Source organism: Lactuca saligna, chromosome 8 (assembly GCF_052625555.1).
Source record: "Lactuca saligna cultivar CGN05327 chromosome 8, ASM5262555v1, whole genome shotgun sequence".
In the NCBI taxonomy this organism is placed as follows: Eukaryota; Viridiplantae; Streptophyta; class Magnoliopsida; order Asterales; family Asteraceae; genus Lactuca; species Lactuca saligna.
Genome location: NC_136424.1, coordinates 35,980,668 through 36,001,878, shown reverse-complemented (window position 1 = coordinate 36,001,878; position 21,211 = coordinate 35,980,668). Strand labels below are relative to the sequence as shown.

Sequence of the window (21,211 nt, the reverse complement as noted above, 5' to 3'; positions counted from 1 at the left end):
TCCAACTTTACGCATTGGGACTATCCATAAAGGTCCAAAATCCAGAAGTGATTCTAACACCTAAACCATCCCAAATGTTGGTGCTTTATAGACATACATTCCTAATGCATGTATTGAACCCATATTAGTTTAAAATGAGGATTTATGATGTAATCTATATGCATGTCATCAAAACTTGATTATAGTCCAGATCAAAGACACTACTAGATCACCTTGATCCGTAGATTCATAAAGTTGCAAGCTTTATGAGGTTTAACCATCCCAATAATCAAGAATAAGAGGCTACTGGGACAATACTCAAGATCTAACAGCTTGGTATGATAAAAATCGAGTCTTAGACACTTACAAGGGTCCAGAAGAGTGCCCAGATTAAGAATGGGGACCTGCTTGCTTGATCTTTTCTTCCTTCTTCCTCATTCTTCCTTCTCTAGCTACAAAGAGTACCAAACTAGCTCAAAAATTGTAGAAGGTGATTAGTGTTTGCAAGGAACGATTTGGGGGAACGGAGGATGATGTGAGGGAGGCTATGAGGGGTTAAGGATCCTTAAATAGGGCTCAACCCCTTAAATTTTAGGGTTTTCTCCATCAGCCGCCACCACGCCATGGTACAACACCACCACGCCGTGGTGGTCCATAACAATGCACGACCCAAAAGCTTATCGCCACGTCGTGGTGAGGCTTCACCACGCCATGGCCAAAAAGAACTCATACACAAATCAGAAATAATTTCATACTTGGAAACAAGTGTTACATGCTAAAATGACCAAAACTTAGAAGTCGGGTCTCGGAGGTTTGGGAGAGAGCTTGAGAGAAAAATCAGAATGAAATGGGCAATAAATGAGGAAAGGTTCGAGGTCTAGTTATAGCAACTTCTGACGGATGCGTCGTGCCGTGGCAATGTGCGAGATTCTTGGTGGTGCCACATATCACACGCTCGTTGAGCCATGTCATCTAATCGGTTGGGAGATCCGTCTCCAGCCTCGCCACATGTGAAATCAGGGTTGGTCCGCTTCATCATACACGATCAATTTCTCGAATCTTCGAAAAATCATATCTTTTGCATACGAGCTCTGTTTTCAACGTTTTTATATCTCTGGTTTCGTATTGACGAGTACTACAATTTTCCTTTAGATTTCAATAGCTATATATTTTCATTTTATAATCTATAAAGATTACACTCTAAAATACATTGCGAAAATCATAACTTATTCATACGAACTCCGTTCTTGATGTTCTTTATATCGAAGAATTCGTATTTACGAGGAAATCAACTCTTATTTACATTGTTTTTTCCAACGAGCAACCTATTTCTTATTTGCATTTTACAATACATATTGTTGTATAACGTGAAACTTTGAAAAAACATAACTCCTCATACAAAGTCAGATTTAGGCGTTCTTTATACTCACAAGTTCATGATTACGACTACTACAATTTTTGTCAAGACTATTTATCTTAAATAATATTTTTATTTGTAAATGTTATTTAACGTAATTCATTAAATTTATAATAAGGTTTTATACAAATATCATAAGTCCATAATATTTGTTTATAAAACATGTACGCAATACATAAACATCATTTATATAATCTGTATCGCATATGAATGATTATTATTTATTTACGATTATCCTATTAGAGGATTTAATTGTTCGATAAAATGAATATTTATAAATTATGATCCTTAAAAATTATATCCCGAATTCGCGAGCATTATACGTATGCCTGGGTTACAAGAAATCCAGTCTAGGATAATCCAAATGGACACTTACGAATCTAGACACAAAAAAGAGTCAAATTCCATAGAAATTATGAGTTCGTTTGAGAAGAGAGAGAGAGAGAGAGAGAGAGAGAGATGTTCATACGAATCAGTGTAAAAGCCATATTTGTGCTTGACAATTGGGGTTTCTATCTTCTAAATTAGTTAAATAAATTCTTGAACTAATGACATAATCAATGGTTTTCAAAATAAACGAGATTTGTCAAATTAGTTAAGTATTACAATTTATGCTTCATAATTAGGATTTTTGTATTTATGCTTGACAATTAGGGTTTCTATATTTATGCTTGGTAGTTAGGCTCTGCCCCTAGGAACCTTCAAGTAGGCGAGACCCCCTTGACCCTTGTCATTTTGTCATACCGGCCATACATATAATATGGAGTACAAATTTAGAAACCCCTTAGCTCATTTATTAGTTCCAATTAAACAAAATTTCTGGTGACATTAAAATCACCAACAAGATTTGCCTTCAGGTTGCATATAGTTCGAGAGACTACTAAAAGGTTTTGGTTTCTCTGATAAAAATAAGAAATTATTTAACTCGAGGATATGCCACAAAATGTCATGTTTTTGACATTTTGTACATCATCTGATGATAATCGATATAATCATGGATGCCCAGAGATTTCAGTAGAAAGTTTATGGTTGTCAATCATGTTTTTTACCTTAAGTACCCAAGCACCATCAACTCCCTTCTTACCTAAAATTTGGAATGGACATTTGATCAAACGAGAACCATTGTTCTTCATTTTATCTCCAATACACAATCTTTCTTGATAGGAACCATCTCGATCACATTGCAAGGTGACATATTTGTCTTTCCTTGAATCTCGAACAGATTCTTTATATCCTTTAGCGTAATCAAAATATCGTACACTCTTTAGTAATTGTCATACGATTCAAATTTAAAACTAGCTATATAAAGTTCTTCATTTTGTATCATACGTCTTGATGAATCCATTCCAACATGCTGAATCCTTTCCAACATGTTGAATCTTTTTTAACATAATCATATATCACATTTAAAAAAAATTGTGAAAAAAAAGTATATATGTTCTAAATCGTATTATGATCACTAATCAAGAAAAAAGTTATAATTAGGCTACATTATGCATCAAATGGAGAAATCCTAACACCATGTGGTTGCAAGTTGTTGATGTATATGTGTTCTAATTAGATTTATGGTTTCTAGGAATTAAAATTTTAAAACTGTATTTTTGCTTCTATTGCAATGACTATTAAATTGTTTTTCTAATTATCAATCGGGAAATCTCCAGTAAAGTCCTATTATTTTACCCATATTTATGAAAAAGTCCTAAATTAATAAATTTTAACGAAAAAGCATGGAATACCGGATAAACCGACGAATTGACCCATTTTACCCTGGTACTACTATTGCAGTTGGTAACAAATCGATGTGGAATTAAATGAGATTAGGTGGAAGGTGAGTCGACCAAACCTCATACACCCGTCCCTTTAATGGTAAGTCACACAGTTAACCCAATATCCCCTCCGTAGAAACAAGGGTTTTTACCTATGAAGAATACGATAACCGAGGGCACGATTTTGAGTCTTCCAAGCTTTGCAAATGGAAGACGTCTGGTATTTTAACATTATTGATGTTGAAATAGACAAGGATTTAAAGAAGCAAACAAAGAGATACAATACGTGTTCTTGAACAGCCCGTGTCTCGATGTAGCCAGTGAAGAAGGTGATGACTTTACAGTCCTTGAAATTGAACATATCGACGACGATGGTGACTTAAATGAAGATGATGTGATGGAGAATGAAGATCATTTTGACTTAAATCGAGAAGGAAGCGGGTCTGATGAAGTATTTGGGTCTGATGAAGAAGTATCAAGTGAAAGAGACCAAGATTCTAAGCCTGAGTTTGAGTACAACACCCACGATCCAAAGGTTAAATGGAACAAGATGAGACCACTTCTGGGAGAGAGGTATGAATCACCTCATCAACTGAAGTTATGTTTAACCAACCATGCTATTTATATTGGCTATAAGATAAAGTTCAAGAAATGTGATAGTGTTAGGCTAGTTGTTGTATATGCTAGTGATCCACAAAAATTTCAATGTCCCTTTAATGTTAGGACTTCTTGGATAAGCACAAAGAGGTAATTTAAAATTAAGAAACTTGTTGACAAACATAGGTGTGTTAGCAATTATAGAAATACCAACCTTATGGGTCCAACATGGTTACGAAACCAAATTTTGAAAGATTTGATTAGGAAGCCTAAGTTGAAGTGTAAGGAAATGCAGGTAATTATCCAAAGTGAATTCCAATACAATTTGTCATGGTCAAAGTGCTATAGAGCAGAGTGTAGGACCCAGTCTTTGATAGAAGGGAACTTGAGTGAACACTATGCAAAAGTATGGGATTATGGAGGTGAGTTGTTGAGATAAATCCAGATAGTTCAGTTAAAATTTATGTGAGTCAAAACCAGGATAACACAACCACTTTCCAAAGAATGTATATATGTTTTAAAGAAATAAAAGAAGGATGGATTATTGTTGTCGTAGGGTTATTGGGCTAGATGATTCTTTTTAAAAGTATCAGTGTAAGGGAGAATTATTAACTGATATAGGGAGGGATGGAAATAACCAAGTGTATTCCATTGCATGGATTATGGTTGACATAGAGAACAAACTAAACGGAAATGGTTCTTGGAATTAATTGATAGAAAATGATTTAGAATTGGATGGTGGAAGGGGTATGGCAATAATTTCTGATCAACACAAGGTACTTCACAAATACTTCACTCTTTCTTTACTAGATACTTCATATTTACTTTACCGATGTAATTGTTTATGTTATAAATAGGGGCTTCTTGAGGCTACAAAGGAAGTCCTACCACTTGCACAACACAGACAATGTGTCAGGTATATATATGCCAACTTCAGAAAGGTGTATAGTGGTGTGGAGTTTTAAAATATGTTCTGATCTGCTGCAAAATCAACTATTGAAAGGGAGTTCAAGATGAACATGCAAAAGATTAGGGATATTAGTCCATATTCTTATGAATATCTAATGGCAAGGGATCCTAGTTTATGGTGCATGGCCTTCTATGGTGGACGATTGGCATGTGAGGCAGTAGAAAATGGAATGGTTGAATGTTTCAATGCAGTTATTGTGGATGCTATAAAGAAGCCCCTATAAACCATGCTTGAGGAAATAATATTATACATGATGGAAAGATTCTATAACTTGAAGGAAGAAGGATATAAATAGGATACTCAAATATGTCCAACAACAATTAAGAAGATGGAAGAATTTGGTGAAAGTTTAAAGAACCTAATCCTACAATTTAATTCACTAAATTTATCCTTCATATGCTAATTTAATCTTAATTACAGGGCATGGTATGTTCATCCTAGTGGTGTAACTACTTTTGAAGTGAGGAATGGTTTTCACTCGTATGGAGTTGACTTACAGGGGTATTCTTGTACTTGTAATTTATAGGAAGTACCAAAGATACCTTGTGTACATGCCCAAGCTGCCATTATGTATACACAACAAGATCCTGTGAGTTACATTAGTAGTTGGTTTGATAATGAGAAATATATGTTGACTTATGGTTATAACATACTACCAGTAAATGGTAGTAATATGTGGGTGGAATCTCCTTATCTGAAGCCCCTGTTGAAAGAAGAATACTAGGAAAGCCAGCCATCAAGAGAAAGAGGTATGTTTCCAAACACGAGGATAGGTTTTCACAAGTATCATCTAAGGGAAGAACTGCACAATGTACAAACTGCCAGCAAAAGGGTCACAATAAGTTATCTTGCAAAAATTTTAAGGTGATCCTGAACCAAAACCAAAGAAGAAAATAGGAAGGCCTAAGTTGGATTCTAATCTTACACATTTAGAAGAGGTGGAGGAAGATGAGGAAAGGGAGGTGGTAGAGGCATTAGAAGTGGTTTTAGAGGGTCGGTAGTTGGTAGAGGTGAGATTGGGGAAAGTTCAAAGGACCCACAGTTTGAGTATGAGTGTAAACAGAAGTTTAAATTTGAGAAGCCACCTGAGTTTTAGGTTAAACCAAAAACTGATGTGATGGATGAGGGGGAGGCATTGATATATCAGACATGGATATAATAGTAAACTACATTCTAAATTTGAGGTCATCAAACTACAATGATGGTGAACTAATGGCTGCTTTTGGAATTAATGAATCTCAACTAAAGGAGTTTGGACCTATAATTATGGTGAGTGTTTATTTTTAAGAGCATTACAAATCTAAGCCATTTTTCCTATTTATTTTTAAGAGCATTACAAATCTAAGCCATTTTTCCTAAAATTATTTGTTTTTAATTTGGGAAACCAACGTTCAGAGTGAAAGTGTTACACAACACCCAATTCAAGAGACTCAAATGGTACTAGTGACTAAAGAATAGGGAAATGGAGATACTTTGTTTAAACATGACTAGAGTGATGAGGAGAACGAGGGTATTGAAGAAGAAACCAAGAGGAGGAACACCCAATACATCAGGAGGAGGAAGTCATCAGAGAGGATCATTGAGTTGAAGTTGAAGAAGTAAGTGGTGAACAAATTTGGGATGCATGCAGACAATGCACTTACTATAGAATAGGGCAAATGATTGTGATGTGGTAGTCCTTTTTGTAATTAAGTCATTATGTTGGCTTTAGTATATAACTCTTTAGGTAAAAATTTGCCCCTTTTGTAATTTTTTTTGGAAAGTCAAACATTATGGCATACTACCTTTATAAACAATGGTGGTTTGTGTGGTTGAATGGATTTTTTTATGTTTTGATACTAATTTATTAGTTTTGTATATTGCATGTCGTTTCCTATAATTATTTGGAATGTTAGTTTGTATTGTGAATAGTGTTTGATATTGTGAATGCAGTATGCTTTGGAATATATACTTTGATATGGTTTATAATGTCAACACATGAATTTACAATATGCATTTCATACGTCTGATACCATTACATTAGAAGATTAAAATTTCTATAATTCATACCATTACATTGCAAAAGAAACAGTGAATCCTAACATTACATGGAAACATAATTAAATATCCTAAAATTACATAACCATAACCCAAAAAAATTGCAATCAAACCAACCAAATACCAAATCTTCCAACCCCTAACAGCAATTCCACCTTTCACTTACATAGGAATCTGTTGCACTACTTCCTCCATAGCTTCATCCATAAAGTCTTCAAACTCTTCATCATCCACTCCATGAATTCCTTGGTTGTGAAAATCACAGATCGTCTATTTATGTACCAGTTGTTTGGTAATGGAGGATCTATCCAGTCAAAGAACTTGCAATCCTTCTCCTTATCTTGGACGACATTTTGTACAGTGTAACTACTATGGTGTTCAATTTTAAAGATTTAAAGATAAAAACCTCACTTGTAACTAATATGGGGTTTAATTTCAAAGATACGAAGACATTGACCTTGTAATTGGGGCAACCAATAAATCTCCTTCCATGGTTATTTCCATGAAGTCCATCTGCCAATTGGTCCAACACAATCTCACCTTCTTCGTACTTTCCTGGTTGACTTATAAGCACTACTGTTGGACACTAAGGAGGAGACCATCTTCAAGGCTTGCAATTTGATCAATTTAGGGTTTGTATATTCTTAAATAATGTGAGAGAGTGAGGTATGGCCGAGTCAGCTTCCATGTAAGCAAAATAAAGCCACATCGATTTGTTATAGATTGCAAGAGTGGTAACCTGGTAAAATGGATCAATTCGATGATTTATCCAATATTCCATGCTTTTTTGTTAACATTTATTAGTTTAGGACTTTTTCATAACAAAATAATAAGACTTTATTGGATATTTCCCTTATCAATCCCCGATAGTTTTGACTTTTAAGTGAAAAATGTACATGAAAAGTTCATTTGTTAGTATTCTTCTTTTTATGTTTAAGTATCCAGGAATAAAGTAGCTTTTTTTTTTTTTTTTTTTTTTTTTTTTTTTTTTTTGCAAATAGTATGTGATTATTTTTTGTTGTAGGAAGTAAAAAAGGGTTACAAACTATTGCAAATGATTGGTTAATATCCATTAAATGGATATTTAAACGGTTCTCCAATTCCATAGGCATTTGCTACGTGTAAATGTTAGGTATCAACCGCTATTCAAATTAAATCATAGATTATTGTCAATAAATGATTTTAACCGACTACATTGTATTGTCCTTAGTATCGAGATGCTTATTATCTCAACATGAAGAATGATGTGTTTTATATCAACTGAATTGATTGAAACTCAAAATGTGTAGTCATGATTCATTCAATCCATGCCTTATGATTTAAGAACAAGTAGACAAATAGAAACATAATGGACAGAGGTGATAGTTACTACAAAGATGTTGTTGAATTTCCATAAAGGCACATATTAATTTAACCTAGGTCATGGTGGATTTTTGTTAGAAGTTATTGATTAGTTGTATCTTTTTTATTATATTGGTATGAGTTTCACAAGTGGGAGATTGTTGAAGTATATGAATACCATAACGGGCTAATGTTATTGCCATTGAACCTATCATGTCACACAATTATGATTGATAGTATACTATCATCAATCCCAAGACCAAAATGGAACCTTATAAGTAGAGATGCACAAACCTAGGATCCAATCCGAATCCGGTCAAAATCTAATCCGAATCCGATTTGAAACCGGTTTGATCCCGATTTTTTTAGGTTTTACCAGATTTTTCGACGGTTTAAGAACCGGTTTTTGTAGAATCCGGTTTGCGATCCTGGGGTCAATCCGATTTCGAGTCCGAAAAGTCAAACCGGTTTGAATCCGGTCCGGTTTGGTCAAAACCGGTTTTGACCGAAACCGGTTTTCGGATCAGTTCCATTTCGAGGATCCGGTTTTTGTGTGCACCTCTACTTATAAGTATCATAAGGAAGCAATGCTCATGAACCTTAAAGCAGTATACCAAATGTGTTCTTATAAAAAGAAACATGGAACGATCTACCACACATACTCGAGCCCGACCAATTAAACCTTAAAGTTACCAATTCAGTGTAATAAAATCCTCCCTTTAATTCCTAGAGAGGAGAATACCATGATACTAAATGAAATCTCTCTCTTTTTTTTACTTATTTACATGAAGGCTTGTGTGAAAGACCTTCAGAAGCACCATGTCCATTTAATCAAGTTTTCCTCCAGCTGCGAATTCCCAAGTATGCCGCCGCCATATCAAAAATGCTAGCAGGTTTCACCTCATCAGATGTTTTTATCCTGCAAACATAGATAACAACAAAGTATATAAAATTTCCATTTTAAACAACAAAAGGTCAACAAAACCAGTAAAAATATAAACCAAAAACACTTTTTAACCCAGCATTTTTCTATGATTATTAGTAAATAACATTGATAAATAAGAGTTATCACTAACCCCGTATCAAGAGCATCTGTTGGTGGTTTCAGGTCACTACATGTGCTATTTGATGTGAACGGAGTTGTATCTTCTTCAGCAACGTATTCTCCTTTCCCTTTTCTGTTTTCCTCATCAAGAGTGTTGTCATTGCTGCTTTGTTTTTCTAACAACAATTCCAGAGGTGAATGATCACCAATGTTGACTTCATCATGATCAGTATCCTCCACATTATTCTCCTCCTGAAGAACCTCAGTTATGTTGCTGCTCTCTGAACCCACATAATTAAAGAAACCATCTACCATTGGCTTCTCCACAAATGTTTCAACAGTCGTTTCATCACCTTTAGAAACTAAAAGATCCATTTCTGGTCGACTGAAATGTATGTATATAAATCAGACAAACGTATACAAGGAAACACAATTTTGAATCCAAAATAATAAACCACTCAAAAATCTACAATGTTGGAAGTCTAACCTTGTATTGGATGCAGAAGACTGGTTCAGGTCATTGCACGCCATGTTTGCTCTATGTAGGATTGTAGCTTCTCTAACACAGTGTTGTTCATCCATATGAACAGGAGTAAATGTATTTAGACTGTTGCTACATTTGTTCTTTGGATTCTTACCCTTCCATTTCTGGATTTTTGCATCTGGAGTGTTTTCATTGCTTCTTTGTTTTTCTACCACAATTTTCGCCTGTGGATGATAATCATTGATGTGTGCATCACTAGTAAATGAATTTACACTGCTGATACCTTTGTTCTTTGAATTCTCACCATTCCATTTCCGGATTTTCACTTCTGGAGTGTTTTCATTGCTGCTTTGTTTTGCTACCACAGTTTTCGCCTGTGGATGATCATCATTGATGTGTGCATCACTAGTAAATGAATTTACACTATTACTACCTTTGTTTTTTTTACTCCCCTTATCAATGTTCTTTCCCTTCCCTATCTTGATTTTCACATCCTTAGTGTTCTTATTGCTAGTTTGTTGTTCAAGCACCAATTTGACCGGTGACTTTCCTTTATTCTTTCCCTTCCCTTTTTTGATTTCTGCATCTTGTGTGTTCTCATTTCTCCACCTCTCCACAGTTGCTTGGACATTTCTCCTTTTGCCACTAGTAGAAACAGGAAGCTCCACTTTGGGTTGACTGAATATGATAGTCCACAAATCCATTGTATATAAATGAGTCAAAAGAACACAAAGAAATACTTTTTCGATATATATTTTAGTTTAGAGTGGTTTAAACATTAATAGACAACTTAGCATGTTACAATATTGCAAGTCTTACCTCATATTAGATGGGTAAGAAGGTTGCTTCATGTCATCACATGAGTTGTTTCCTTCTTGTAGATTTGTAAGATCATCCCATGAGTTTCTTGCTTCGGGTAGAGTTGTAAGGTCACCCCATGAGTTGTTTCCTACATGTTTAGTTGTAAGGTCATCCCATGAGTTGTTTGCTTTGGGTGGAGTTGTAAGGTCACCCCATGAGTTGTTTCCTTCATGTAGAGTTGTAAGGTCATCCCATGAGTTTTTTGCTTCATGTAGAGTTCTACCTTCTCTGGCACAAGTTTGTCCATCCAATAGAACATTAGAGAATGCATTTTGAGTGTTGCTACTTCTGTTGTTTTTACTCTTCTTCTTTTCGTTATTTCCCATCCCTATCTTGCTTCCTAAATGCTGAGAGTTATTGTTAATGTTTTGTTTTTCCACCTCCTGTTCATACAGTGAATGATCACCAATGCTATGTTCATCACAAGTTTCCTCAACATGATTCTCCTCGTGAAGAACCTCACACATGTTGCTGCAATCTACCATTGGTCTGCTACTTTGCAGCCACTCATGGATTTGCACAGTCGCCTTTTCATGACTCTTAGAAACTGAAAGCTCCACTTCACGATGACTGAAACTGATAGCCAGACACCCATATGAATGTATATAAATAAGACAACGGAATGCAAGAAAACAATATGTTCGATAAAAAATGCAGTTTAGATTGATCTAAACAATAATAAACCGCTTAAAATTTGCAATATTGCAAGTCTAACCTCTTATCAGATGGAGAAGAAAGCTGCTTCTGGTCATTGCATGCTTTGTTATTTTTACCCCTCCTCCCCCTTGTTCTTTGTCTCCCTTTATTGATTTCTGCACCCTGCATGTTCTCATTGCTGCTTTGTTTTTCTAGAATTGATTCCACCAGTGAATGATCACCATTGCTATGTTCATCACAGGTTTCCTCAACATGATTCGCCTCAGTTATCACTGTAGCTTTGTCTTTCTGGAAATTAACTGTAAATTCACCTGGGAACAATACACTCATGATCTCTTCTCTAGGTCTCTTAAGGTCCACAAATATTGCACCTGGAGCATGGACTCTTGGAGTTGCATTTTCCGAACTCACAATTAGAAGAGGATCTTCTATGCTTGCAAATGCTTCTGCAACCGTATCTGGATTTAAACTCAAGATACAACCGTTTCTTCTCCTTAGAAGATCACCTACAAACTTCTTGGGAAGCAAATAAGCAATGTTGTTCCACCCCAACAGCAAATCAAATACTACTTGGGAACAATCTGATAATTGCAAAGAAATTAAAGCAACTATCATAACCAACTTCAATGCTATCAGTGGATGGTAATAAGAGACAACAATGTTTGATCGTTCAATCCATGATATGGTTTCCTCTTTTTTGTATAGAATATGCTGAACTATTCCAACAAGAAAGTCTGTGATATCCTTCGAAAAGATCTGCTTGGAATCTGAGAAAGTTGTATCTGGAGTACACGACCATTCAACAAAAGAAGATTTTGTTGTGAAAAAGACTCCTGAGGAGAAAGATGCCATGAATAGAAGACGATCCAAGAGATATACAAAACTGTGAGGTGATATGTGGCCAGGAAACATCCAGTAGGCTCTATAAGTATCTACCATAGCATTATGGAGTGATGGAGCAACATAAACATCATTGAAGCCACCTTCCTGAAATTTCTCAACGAATGACTTCCATAAGGGATTCCATTGAAGGCCCCTCATAATCTTCTCATGAAGTGCAAAAGATTTTCTGGAACCAAGACATATCATCATCACTTTCCCAATTGTCCAATAAGTGAGGTCACTTTCGATGTTGAGGTACTGAAGAATAACTTCCTCAAGCAAGTTCATTGAAAGATCACTCTCCCTTAAGGCAATCAAGTTCCAAGAGACTGATTTTCGCCAGTCTAATGGAAACACATAGTCAAAATATATCATAGAGCTTCCAAGAAAAACTTGCAAAATCTTCATATCATCAACTGTGAGGTTGAGATACTGACAATCTAAAAGAAACTTGGATACCTCAAAAATGTGAAGAAGAGATATGCTTTGGTGAAATGAAGAACCCTTTAGAGTCAAATTATAAAGCGATTGAAGAGTTTCAAGCACCTTTACACCCACAGAAAGTAATTCTGACTGCCAATATGACCGAATAGCAAGCCCCAACTGCTTGCTATCCAAAGTTAGAATCTTTCCATCCCTATGAAGCCCCTTGTCATCACCAAGATTTCTTACCCAATCAAAATCCTTGTTGACTAACAAGTAAACAATGTTTCCTTTTACACATTGTTTCCTCACACCAAAATAATTTAAACAGAAATCAACATGACCCTCATGCTGATTTGCTTCTGCATTCTCAAGGCCTCCAAGACTCTGGAAGATATCCATGATGTTGTTCTTCCAGAGATTAAAATAAAAAACCAGAGTTCTAACAGAAACTTGATTCTGAGAGATCTTGTCCTCTACATACTTACTAATATCAGAGGGTAACTCATCCTCCCAGTTATACTTTACAATATCCAACTGGAGATGAGCATCCAAAATCTTTCTGATCGATAAGATTTCTCCCCTCAGACTCTTGTGTTGTTGAGAAGCATCTAAATGCTTCTTCAGCTTTGACAAGCTACTCTGTTGAGTAGTGAGTACTTTAATTTCACTACAAACAAAATCATACAAATTGTCCGAATCCATTTTTGCAAGTGATTTTGCTTTCTTACAAAGTTCATTCTTCTGAGAAAAATGCTTCAATGGCCAACCCATGTTTCCATTTCCCCATAATGAGTTAGAGAACACATACCAAAGTATGAGCAATGTTGCTTCCTTAAAATGAGCAGCCTTCTCCAAAAGATCAGCCTCTTTCAAAACATCACCACATGACCCTGCAAGCTCAGCAGCATCAAGGAAATGTCCTGATTCTTCTTCCAACAACATAAGATCATCAAGGCAGCCTAACCACCTTAAGAAAACACGTTTTGATTCCATAGAACGAAAGGCTCTGACAAATTTCATCATGGATTTATGGTCTTTGGGCTCGTAGTAATAAAGAGCACAACCCTCCAGAAAATCTTGCTCATCTTTATTGATTTCTCTACTTTGAACATGAACATGCTCATTCCAATATTCTACATACTTCAAGCTTTTATCAAAAAGTTCCCCTTTTCTGCAAACCGACAAACAGTTAGAAAACTGATGTCCCTTGGCATAAGCTTCAGCTGCATCACTATAACATCCGGCTAGCATGAAACACTCTGCTGCTGCATTAATGTCCCCACACTTATCCAAATAGATTTTTCCTGTACAACAAATTAGAATTAGATGATAGAAATTTACAAAAACTTCATCTGATCTGAGCAAAATCACAACTGAAGCAGCACAAAAACACAAAAACTTCTTTATGATGGAGAAAAGAAGTTACCAGCTCTTTCATACTCTCCCAAATCACAATAACATTCAGCTGCTAACTCAAGTTTCCTAATAGACTCGAACATTTCTGCAGCTTCTCTAAGATAACATGAAGCTTTTTCAGGATTTTTTCCACGAATTTCTTCAGCAGATTTTCTACGACCAAAAGCCTTGGCCATTGTCTCCCACTTCAAGTCTCCAGCTCTTTCGAAGCACATGGTTGCCATATCAAATATGTTCTCATAGAAAAGCTGGAAAACATATAAAGGTCATCAGCACCCTTTAGACAATAAAACAGCAAAACAGAATAAAATTATTTCAACAAGGGATAAACACTAAACATCCACCTTTTTACCACACTCCAGCCATTCCTGAGGGCTGCTTGAACATCCCATTGCTTGTGCTACTGAATCATTCAGCTTCCTCACTTGCACAAGGCCCCTCTTTTTCCAGTAGTCAAACATTGGTTTGGAGAGCTCCTCTTTGTTCTCACATATCCATAATCTTTGTCTTGTCCGAGTTATAGCAACATACAGTTGTTTCAATTCATCACACAAGACATTATGTTTCGATTCCTTGAAGCTCGGAAAAGACTGAGGAAGTTTCTCATCAAGCCAATCATGTTCTTTCATGTATCCATATATAACACTCCACTGGTCTTTCAAAGGGGATGATCCAAAAAAGTTGTATAGCAAGACATCCTAAAAATCAGGTCATGTGAAGGTGTGAGACATCAAAAAGCAGAATATACTAAAAATCACAAAAGATATGATTAAGATTTAAGAAGGAACTTACCTGGAACTCAAGACCCTTGCACTCTGCTATAGTGAGAACAAGAGCCTGATTTCCAACATCTTTACAAATCTCAATCTTCTCACATTCATTGCGAACCAATATCACCTGTTCAGCACCAAAGCTAACAGTTTTTTCACTTGTTCCTGTGTTGCCAAAGATTGTCACAATCCCATCTTTATCATTGCCAGACTTGAGTAAAACAGGAGCTTGTCCAGAAATAAAACTAGTCTCAGGCTCCAAAATATCAATCGAGTGAGCAAAGTAAGAGTATAGAATGTAAATGACACTCTGAGCTAACTGGAGCACACCAATATGAGTTCTGGAGTTCTGTTTTAGTTGAAAAATCTCCAATACATTAGCTTTCTCTTGTTTTTCGATTGATCTGGTCCTTACAAACTCTTTATAGAACATAGATTGTATATCTTTAAACCTAAAATCAACCCCCCTTGCAATGTTCAGTGCAGTATTACCAGCAAAATGAAAGCCTTCATCAACATTTTGGCAAATATATTTGAAAAGAGAAATCTGCCTCATACTAAGATCTTGCACTTCATCAATGTATATAAAATCCATTTGGTCGCCTTCATAACCCCTGGTTTTAAGTCGATGATGAAGATCATTTACTAAATCTCCCAAATCGAAATCTCCACGTTCAGCTTTCATCTTTTCATAGGCTTCAAAGAGGGAGCTTATAGTGTCTCTTTTCTGTTTTGTTAAAGTGGATGCACAACCTTCTGACAATAAAGAGTAACCTTCAGAGCTCAGTTTGCCATCAAAATTATCTCCTGCTTGCAAGCTTCCTTTTATTTGAGACATTATTTCAGTGAACACTCTAGATGGATCAAGGTTCTTTGTCAAACTTGATTCAAATTCAGGCCAATAGAGTGAACAAAATCTGTCAAATGTAACGTTTCTTGATCTTATGAAAGTTTGCAATGCAACAGATCTTGAAATTATATGGTTACCATGAGAGTCTTCTCTTGCTTCATGAAATCTTGTAAAGAATGAATCACCCAATGTTTCATCCAACATCATCAGAAGCTTATGAAATGTTATCACAAGAGGATAACTTTTCTCAGGGACATCAACAAATGTGTCTGGCACATCAGATTCTGATGTTATATCTACATCATCAAGATTAATCTCTCTTGATGAATTCCCATCATATGAAACACTGCCATATACATCAATGCTTGAAAGTCAAAAGATGAGATAAAAGATTTCTATGTATAAACAATCCAAGACAAGAAATAAGTAAAAGAAACAAGCATTTGCACACCTTTGAAATTGGGAGACATGTTGCTTCACCACATAGCATGATTTTGGGTCAACTGTCACAAAAAGCTGTCGCAAAACAGTCGGTTTCCTTTCTTCATGATCATCATCAACTTCAGCATCTTTAACTCGGCTGCTTTCTGCTTTACAAATAGCACGAAAAGACTGCTCATTTTGTAACAACTTCATTGTCAATATAGTGGTTTTGCCTGTTCCTAATTGCCCAATAATACATGAACTTTTGGAATACAAAAATATGTCCATTTGTTCATCAGAGAGATTCACAGGTAGATCAATTTCTCTACCAAAACGCAAATATTCCACCATCCCAGGTGATAAGGAGTAGAACTTCATATGCAACAAGCTTTCACTCACTTCATTGTCATCTTCACATTTTATTACATCCCGAAATTGGATAATTGCTTTTGATGTTGCCCAACTCTTAGGAATTTCCAAGTTTCTGAACAATATAAATCCAACATGACAATATTAAGAGCATGAACTAAGCATGCATTATAATAGCTTTAAGATTCAGTAAACGGAAAATGTATGTACATACCCCTCCAAACATTTTGTTGCACAACGATTCAAATAAGAATCAGTGTATGTAGCCAACATGCTGTCAAGTTGTTTTCTCAGTTTTGGAATCTCCTTTATAGGTAATATATCCCAAACCTTCAGAACTTGTATGTACTTCAACTCCTTGATGATATCAATCGTGCAAATAAGGTGGAGCCCTTCAACCTTATATGTTTTCAATACCTTTGATGATGTTTGACAATCTATGTTTCCATCATTGGGCCTCCATCCACCAGAAAGTTTTTGTAGAAAATCTACAACTACATTCTTCATGTGAGAATCTGACAGTTTTTCAAATGACTTTCTGAAATTATCGCTGAAGAGAATCTGATGGCATAAATTGCAAAAAAAGTATATGAAGAACAAAAACATGATAATACAAAATAACATATTTAAGGAAAAAGTAATCATGTTGTATATGGAAGTCAAGTTAAGATACAATACCTTCCATTTTACATGTTTAGGAAGTAAGCTATTCCCCTTAACCATATCATTAAGTGGTTCTATCTCTTTCTTTGCATTTATTATTATCTTCTTCAAGCATTTATCAGCATTAGCATCAAACAAACAATGGCGATTCCTTGCATCATTCACTAAATCTTTCCATATCGAGTCACTACGAGCTAGGGTTCTTTCGTTCCCCAATATCCAGAGACAATGCCTAGATTGAAACGGAAGAGAAGACATACAAATTTATTAGATGTAGTTCTAGAAAAGGAAAGCTATCTATAAAGATCAATAGCTAAGAAAGTCAAAGAATTTCACCTTGCTCTAGTCAAGGCAACATTAGTCCTTTGAGGACTAGACATGAATCCAACATTCCCATGGCTGTTCGATCTTACAGTAGATAGAATTATGATATCTTCTTCTCCACCCTGAAATCCATCGATTGACTTTACAGTTACTGAAAATCCATCACGTTTCTCATACTTGTAACGAATTTTCTCTTCAATCGATGCAACTTGTGCAGCATAAGGAGATACAACACCAATGCTAACCTTTTTCTTGGACTTGTGCCATGCTACAAACATGGAAGAAGATGCCATGAAAGGATCATTGAAACATTAAAAAGATTATATGAACCAAATTCAACTTACCAACATCAAAAAAGAAAACATAAAGACAAAAAGATAAAAAGACAGCTGCATGCTGAGGATATAATATAACCAATAGTATACCTTTATAAAGTTTCTGAACTATCTTAACCACAATAGACACCTCAACCATGTTTCTTTTGCTCCCAGCATCATCACCTTCTTCTTTTCCACCAACAATATTTATAAATGAATACGAACCAAACATCGGTCCTGAAAGATATTGTTTTCCATGACTTTTACTTGTCACATTTTCTGCATCCAGAATTTTATTTTGATAAAACTTCCTATTTGGGAAGGAACTTATTTTAGGATGCATTCTGTATTGAACATTAAGCAGGTTCTTAGAATGATCCAACAAACTCAATCTTTCAAATAAGCTTCTTCCCAAGCCACATTCACTAGAAACCTGTCCACAAACATCGACTCCATCTAAGTATACAAAATTTTGAAAATAGAAAAATAGAAATTAAAATAGCCTTACATTGCTTTTAACTGTTGCAGGTAATTGGCACTCATCTCCAATGAGAATAGCATGTTTCATTCCAGGAATTTGAAGGGGAATGATGGCTTCAGACTCTTTCATCTGAGCAGCTTCATCTATAACCAGTAACTTCAAAGGCTCCATTTTGACTTTCTGTAACGCGTAGGAGGTAGAAGTTGTGCAGAATAAAAGAGAAGCTCTTTCATAACAAAACCGTATTATTGCATGTCTGTTGCCACCTGGCAGCTTGAGTCCTCCTAGAGAGGTCTGCAGCCTTTTTAGAAGAGAAAGAGACATGATTCTGACAGAATTGATCGATGACATATCACCTGACTTAACAAAATCACCTTCCAAAGGTTTAGAAACGAAAATTTTCTCAAGTTCTTCAGAAACCAGGTTCTTCTGGGACAACAACGATTCCAAAGAACTTAGATTATCCAAAAGAGAGACCATAGTTTGGAAATTTTCTTGCTTCATGAAACTTCTTGGGATATGAGTACAGAATGTGATAATGCACCTTTTGAGTGGTTGTACAAAAGAACTGAATCGTACTCGCACAAACTCCATGAAGGATTTGATTTTCAAGATGTTCGTTTTACTTTTGTTTTCATTTGTAACCTGTTTTTCTTTCATCGATTCATTTTCCACAAAAACATGATATTGAGAAACACAATCTTCAAGTAAATCAACCATAGATTTTATGCAATGCTTCCAACCAGTCAGAGATCCAAGGCATTCTGTAAGCTTCTCAACCCGATGATCCAAATAGATTTCTTCAATGTCTTTTCCAACTTTCAACCTCTCCTTGTTGCCAAACAATAGCAAATCTCCAATGGAACAAAACGAATCACCACTTGCAGTTACAGTTTTAGATGATTCCTTTACCAAGCTTAGAACACGAGAAGCTACTGCTACTATGGCAACATTCGTTGGAGCACATGTAAGTGTCCTGCACTTCATTTGCAAGAAGATAGAGAGCATCACACTTACAGTCATTGTCTTCCCTGTTCCAGGTGGGCCCCATATTTGTTCCACAGAGGATTTACGACAACATTCCATTTTACTAATTGCAGCCATAATAGCCGCTTTCTGAGATTCATTCAGTTTAGAAACAAGACTTTGATCAAATCTCTGGATAGAACTATTGCAACCTAATGAACACATGTCACACCTCTCGTTAACCTGTAACAAGACATCCATGATAAATAATGATGTTAAGACTTAAGAAAGGAAGATTTTATCAACTAATTATAACCATAACTTCAACCAACTTCTTACCACTGAATCAGGGTAAAGAATCTCTTTGATAATATCAAGATTTGCATGCTTGTGCAATGAATTCCAGATTCTTTTCTGGGTTGTTATATTCATCAAGAAAGCAACAAACATCCCATCATGGAATTCAATCTTTTGTGATGCAGTGACTTTAAACTGTACGGGTGTACCACTATCATCATCCTCTGTGTTATTTACTAATAAAAAAGCCCATGTACTACCCACACTCTGTAAATCAGAAACAGATCCGGGTTCCCCATTTTTTAAGATAAGCAGATCACCAGGTAAAGTCTGATAAGGCTCTTTTTGGCGTTCACTGTTTCTCCAAGTGGCAACAGTAACATCATACATCGTTTTCTCTTTTCCTTTGGCCTTCTTAAAAGAAGAAATTTCAGAAAATGGAGCTTTGTACATCATCTTCATACTGGAAGCCAATTCAGTACGTGTTTCCTCAAGCAAAGGATACACAAAAGAACGAAAGTAGTGTTCTTCAGATTGGAAAGTAAGTGGTATTTTTTCCACCTGCAAATGACGCATTAAGTCACAAGAAAGATTCATGTGATGGAGATATGATCTATAAAGATAAAGCCAAACAGCTTATTTAAACAACATATAGTTATGACTTATTAGGAAATCACAAAAAATTCATGTTTTATGTTTCTCAAAAAACAAATAATCAGTGATCTTCTTGCCACTGATGATTGATCATGGAAAGAAAGAAAAAGAATGATAAATATTCCAGCCCAAAATGAGAAAAAGTTGACTTTGAGTTCAATGGATTATAATTTTTTCAAGAAGTTTATGTGATCTCTGCAACTTTTGGATGTATATGTGAAATCAAAACGGACTTCATAGTTATAACTTATAACTAAACAGTCCAATGTTTCAGTTCAATTTTGTGATAAGATGCCCAATTGAAATAATAGACTAATGGTTTCCTAAAGAAAGGGTTAATCTGAAACAACAACTACAATTTTAAAAATAAGACAGGGGTAAGAAAAGGTGGAATGATCCAAGTTACATGCATTATATATGTATGAAAATCGAGAATGAAACTAAAAAAGAACAAAACAACAAAAGACTTCAAGAACTACAAAAAGAAAGAAACGATCAACTGTGTAAAGGAAAAACCTGGTGTTCATAAAGGTTGTCATTGAGTATGTCGTCAAGAGACCATGAAAAGATCAACTGTGCAAAGTCGTGATCTTGGCTCTTAGCAGCTCTTTTTTTCTTCCCTGAAGAACCCCCTTCCATCATCACCTTCTAATGATTATAAAAAAACCAAAAATGAGAATCCAAACTCGAATATGAAATTGGGTTTTCTTGTTCTTGTTCTTGTCTTGTCGTTTAGAAAATGATGCGTCTTATCTTACTGTCTAAGGAAGTGATCGTAGTAGAGATCCAATAGCAGAGAAAAGATTCGACGATTGCTTTTCTAAAGTTTCTCCGTACATTAAAGGCACAATCAACATTTCTTTTGAGCAATAACAGAGGAATCAAGATACACAACGGTTCGGCTTTACCAAAATGAAGTCAAGTTCAAGTCTCCGCTATTTCTCCATTTCTTTATGATTTATCTTTTCCTCGTTTTTCTTTAGCTTTAGTTGTCGTTTCCCACGTATTGGAAGACCAAAAAAAAAAAAAAAAGCAATGGCCAATGGGGTCTTTTTTTATATATAAAAGGGTTGTTGGAAATATAAGCTATTTAAAATTTATTAGGATACTAGTATAGTACAGGAACCTAATTTAGAGGGTGTTTGGTTTAATTTTGACTTTATCTTTTAGAAAAAGTTTCAAAAGATGTTTGATAAAGGAGACTTTTGTAAATGACTTT

The 21,211-nt window shown here is 35.5% G+C and overlaps 1 protein-coding gene across 2 annotated transcripts; it reads right to left on the bottom strand.

The window, feature by feature from the left end:
• Positions 1–8,716: 8,716 nt before the first annotated feature.
• LOC145008968 (uncharacterized) lies at positions 8,717–20,902 on the bottom strand. Of its 2 annotated transcripts, XM_078967613.1 has the most exons (17): positions 20,751–20,900; positions 20,509–20,640; positions 19,381–19,899; positions 18,103–19,284; positions 17,703–18,027; positions 17,290–17,545; positions 16,969–17,185; positions 16,505–16,851; positions 15,950–16,405; positions 14,671–15,844; positions 14,223–14,576; positions 13,889–14,126; positions 11,213–13,766; positions 10,456–11,073; positions 9,640–10,314; positions 9,184–9,537; positions 8,717–9,026 (listed from the first exon to the last, which is right to left on the bottom strand). In XM_078967613.1, exons 2-17 carry the CDS (start codon positions 20,632–20,634, stop codon positions 8,939–8,941), a joined length of 9,483 nt encoding a protein of 3,160 aa, XP_078823739.1. In that variant the 5' UTR covers positions 20,635–20,640; positions 20,751–20,900; the 3' UTR covers positions 8,717–8,938. The 2 variants fall into 2 exon arrangements, with proteins under 2 accessions (XP_078823739.1, XP_078823740.1); XM_078967614.1 differs by lacking the exons at positions 8,717–9,026; positions 9,184–9,537 and having other exon boundaries at positions 9,826–10,010; positions 10,070–10,314; positions 20,509–20,902.
• Between the last annotated feature and the right edge of the window lie 309 nt (positions 20,903–21,211).

Bases quoted from the DNA above. Each gene is read 5' to 3' on its own strand.
- LOC145008968 (XM_078967613.1), bottom strand. From the start codon at position 20,634: ATGATGGAAGGGGGTTCTTCAGGGAAGAAAAAAAGAGCTGCTAAGAGC. The intron at 16,406-16,504 runs GTATGTACATAC...TATATTGTTCAG, and splicing joins GCAACAAAATGTTTGGAGGG to AAACTTGGAAATTCCTAAGA. The intron at 14,577-14,670 runs GTAAGTTCCTTC...CCTGATTTTTAG, and splicing joins GCAAGGGTCTTGAGTTCCAG to GATGTCTTGCTATACAACTT.